Below are 3,802 nucleotides of genomic sequence, written 5' to 3' on the forward strand. Positions count from 1 at the left end.
CTTGTTTTGCCCCACCCCCCCTCCCATGTTTGTTATTTTTATTAAGTCACCCCAATCCCTTAGTCTTGTCTGCCCCTTGTCTTGTTCACCATGTTTGTCTGGTTTTTGTCTTTGGTCCAGTCTGTCAGGTCTTGTTAGTCAACCCCTTGGTGAACACCTGGAGGTGTTCATTAAGCGGGGGCTCCGTCACGGTCCCACCGTCTTGTTTATGAAATTCTAGTCGTGTGGTGGGATCGGGGCAGAGCCCTTATGTTTTATGTGAGAAAACCATGAGTTGTTTGTTTTTACTTCCCATGTGTTTTCTCGTGTCTCGTCTTTGGCCCCGCTCCTCTCGTCTCATGTATTGCTTTCCGCTTGTGTATCATGTTCCTCACCTGCCCTGTGTAATTATCCCTCGTTTGTCTTGCCTATTTAATGCCTCATGTTTCATTGTCCTGTGTTCGTTCATTGTATATGTTCTTGTCTATGTACTTACCTCCGTGCCTAGTGCTGTGTGTTCCTGTTCGTTGCGTGAGTTTAGTTATTGTCAGTTCATTGTAGTTTTGTCCAGTGTGGTGTTTAGTCCTTGTATTTTAGTTTAGTCAGTTTATGTGCCTGTTTGTTCTTCCATTTATTATCGTGTTTTGTTCCCCACTGTGGGTTTTTGTTTTGCGTGTCTTTTGTAATATTAAAGTCTTGTTAACTCCTTCACGCCTGTCTGCATCTGGGTTCTTCCACGCACCATCGTGACAGGTATCTGTGTTCATGTGTTAACGCCGTCACATCTACAGCTACAGGCAGAAGGGTTCTCATCTATAACACACACTTTTTATGACAGTGATGTATTCTAATGAAGCATGATTGTAATTTATGAGTGGTGTGTGCGTACGTGTGCGCGTGTGGTCAGCAGCTGGCGCTGCAGTTTAAGTCAACAGATGTTTTTACCTTACGTTCTGAAATCATAAATCGTTCAGCTTCACTTTCATTTACACCCGAGGACATTGCGAACAGATGAATGTACAGCTGTCTCTCTCACACACACACACACGTCTGGTTTATTATCCCCGTGGGGACAGTCCATAGGCATAATGAGTTGTATACTGTACAAACTGTATATTTTATCCCCTAACCCTAAACCTAAAGATCATAGAAAACTTTTACCATTTTTAAATTTTTTAAAACTATTGTTCTGTACAATTTATAAGCTTTACTGCCCATGAGGACCTCAATTTTGGTCCCCACAGTGACACGAGTCCCCATGTGTTGGTGTGCATTCAGGTTTAGGTCCCCACCGGGATACACACACACACACAGTTATGTTAGTAGAATTTTTTGTATTCTGTGTTTATTCAATGTTTTTAACTAAAATATTTCCTAACAGAAAAGATGAAAAGCAGGTGCTGCAGAAAGTTTCATGTCTGAGAACTGAAGACAAACGCCAGATGAGATGAATGGTGAGAATGACCGATCACAGACATCACATGACTTCAGAACAGATCTTTGAGATTTCATGTAAAGAGAAGAACATGTCTGACCGTCTGATTGAGACTCTGACAGGGAACACAAGAAAACTCTTCAAACGTTAAAACCAGACGATTGTGCAGATGATGGTTTTATTCACACAGACACACACAGACTTAATGAGTTTAGGGTTAGGGTTTTTCTGAATACATGTAATAACGGTCAGTAACTGTATTTAAGACTTTTTTATGAACAGAATGAAGATCAATGACCGCAGGGACAGTGAACAGAACTGCATTGTAAGATACTGTATGGGAGAATTGGTTTAGAATTCAAGACTCAAACATGAAGTTACTGCGACAAAATCACCACAAGTTTAATGTTTTATACATTTAATTAACATGCTTCATTTTTCATGACTTTTTTCTGTAAACTGTCTATAAAAACTGCATATGTACTTCAGACAGGTGATCTCACCTTTAGTCGTTATTCTCTCTCTCTCTCTCTCTCTATCATGTGTTGATTGGTCGTGACAGCCGCATGCTGATTGGTTGTTTGTTGAATTTCTGCATGATTTCTTTGATGCGTGACAGATTGGAGCGGCTGAGCACAAAATCACACCTGCTGGCACCGATCTTGTATCCCACCTCACACACTTTACTGCCGGAGCTGAAGCCCTGGGCTCGAACCCTCACCGTGTATTCTCCAGGATTCAACAAACGCCAGAAATCTCCATCAGATGCTACACACAAACAAACATGTGTGAAGGAAAGTCTCAGCTCACGGAAATGTGGGACAGTCATAATAATCCAAACCCAGTCATATTACATACACAACATAACAAGACCATGAAAAACACACAGTTTGAAAGACAGACAGAAGATTTAAAGTTTTCTCATCTTTCATCAGTGTGTGTGTGTGCGTGCATGTGTGTCTGCATGCGCGTGTGTCTGCGTGTGTGTGTTTCAGTGTGTGTGTGCATGTCAGTAAACTCACCCGAATCATCACTGTGTACTGGTTTAGCTATATTTGTGAGGGCCAAATGTCCTCAGTACCACAGTGAAATACGTGTGAACCCACTTGTGAGGACATTTTACTGGTCCTCACTAAATAAAAAGGCTCATAATTCGCTCAAATAGTGTTTTTCTTTAAATGTAATAGAGTGCACATGTTTGTGTGATTATTAGGTTAAGGGTCAGGGATAGGGGATAGAATATATCATAAGCCTGATATAAAATCAATGGAAGTCTATGTAATGTCCTCACTAGTATACTCAACAAATCTGTGTGTGTGTGTGTGTGTGAGTGAGTGTGTGTGCGTGCGTTTCAGTGTGTGTGTGTGTGTGTGTGTGTGCATGTCAGTAAACTCACCCAACTTATCACTGTGTGTGTGTGAGTGTGTGTGCGTGCGTGTGGCCATGTTGTCAGAGCGTGCGTGTGTTTTACCTGTGCGAATGTCGTGATTGATTCCCTCCACGGAGATGACAGCATTAGCTATTCCTTTACCCTGAACATCTCTGACAAAACCTTTAATCCCACGATGCACCTGTGCATGAACACATACCGAGTCTCAACTGTGTGTCAATGTAATATGAGGGGTGTGTCAGAGTGTGCTTGTATATGGTTTACGAGGACACAAATCTGTGTCATGACATGTGTATAACAACGTAAACATGGTTTATGGGGACACTTCCTGTGTCCTCGTTAACTAAATCGATTAAAAAACATACCAAATGGTGATTTTTCAAAAAGAAAAAATGGCAATAGTTTTCTGTGATGGTTAGGTTTAGGGGTAGGGAATAGAATATACAGTTTGTACAGTATACAAATCATTATGTAGAGAGTCCTCGTAAACCATATATACAAATGTGTGTATGTGCCTGCGTGTGTGTGTTCACCTGTTCCATGAAGACAAGCAGTGATTCCCGGTTATTCTCCCACTCCTCTGGTAATTCAGACTGGTGTGGGTATTTGTCACATCCCACATACATGGAGAGCTCAAAACAGTTTGTGTGCAGGTAACTGAAATCATTCATACCTGTTAACAAAACAAGTGTTAGAATTGTGACTTCGGAACTTTTTGCATTTTTAGATTTTTTAAGAATATTGTTCTGTACAATTTATAAGCTTTTGTGCCCGTGGGGACCTCAATTTTGGTTCCCACAGTGACACGAGTCCCCATGTGTTGGTGTGCATTCATGTTTAGGTCCCCACCGGGATATACAAACATGAACACACACACACACTGACAACATGTCCACACACACACACTGACAACATGTCCACACACACACACACACACACACACACACACACACACACACACACACACACACACACACACACACACACACACACACACA

General features: G+C 41.6%; 1 protein-coding gene across 5 annotated transcripts in view; it reads right to left on the reverse strand.

The window, feature by feature from the left end:
- The window catches only part of cpxm2 (carboxypeptidase X (M14 family), member 2), a 20,181-nt gene that overhangs the window by 6,310 nt on the left and 10,069 nt on the right, over positions 1–3,802 (reverse strand). For 3 of the 5 annotated variants that reach the window (XM_057359027.1, XM_057359030.1, XM_057359026.1), the window contains 3 exons: positions 3,338–3,477; positions 2,886–2,985; positions 1,509–2,182 (listed from right to left, as the gene is read on the reverse strand). In XM_057359027.1, coding sequence (XP_057215010.1) covers positions 1,953–2,182; positions 2,886–2,985; positions 3,338–3,477 — 470 coding nt within the window. In that variant the 3' untranslated portion in view covers positions 1,509–1,952. Of the gene's footprint in view, positions 1–1,508; positions 2,183–2,885; positions 2,986–3,337; positions 3,478–3,802 lie in introns of those variants that run through there. The other 2 variants (XM_057359028.1, XM_057359029.1) reach the window with 1 other exon arrangement.

Source organism: Triplophysa rosa, linkage group LG18 (assembly GCF_024868665.1).
Source record: "Triplophysa rosa linkage group LG18, Trosa_1v2, whole genome shotgun sequence".
NCBI lineage: Eukaryota > Metazoa > Chordata > Actinopteri > Cypriniformes > Nemacheilidae > Triplophysa > Triplophysa rosa.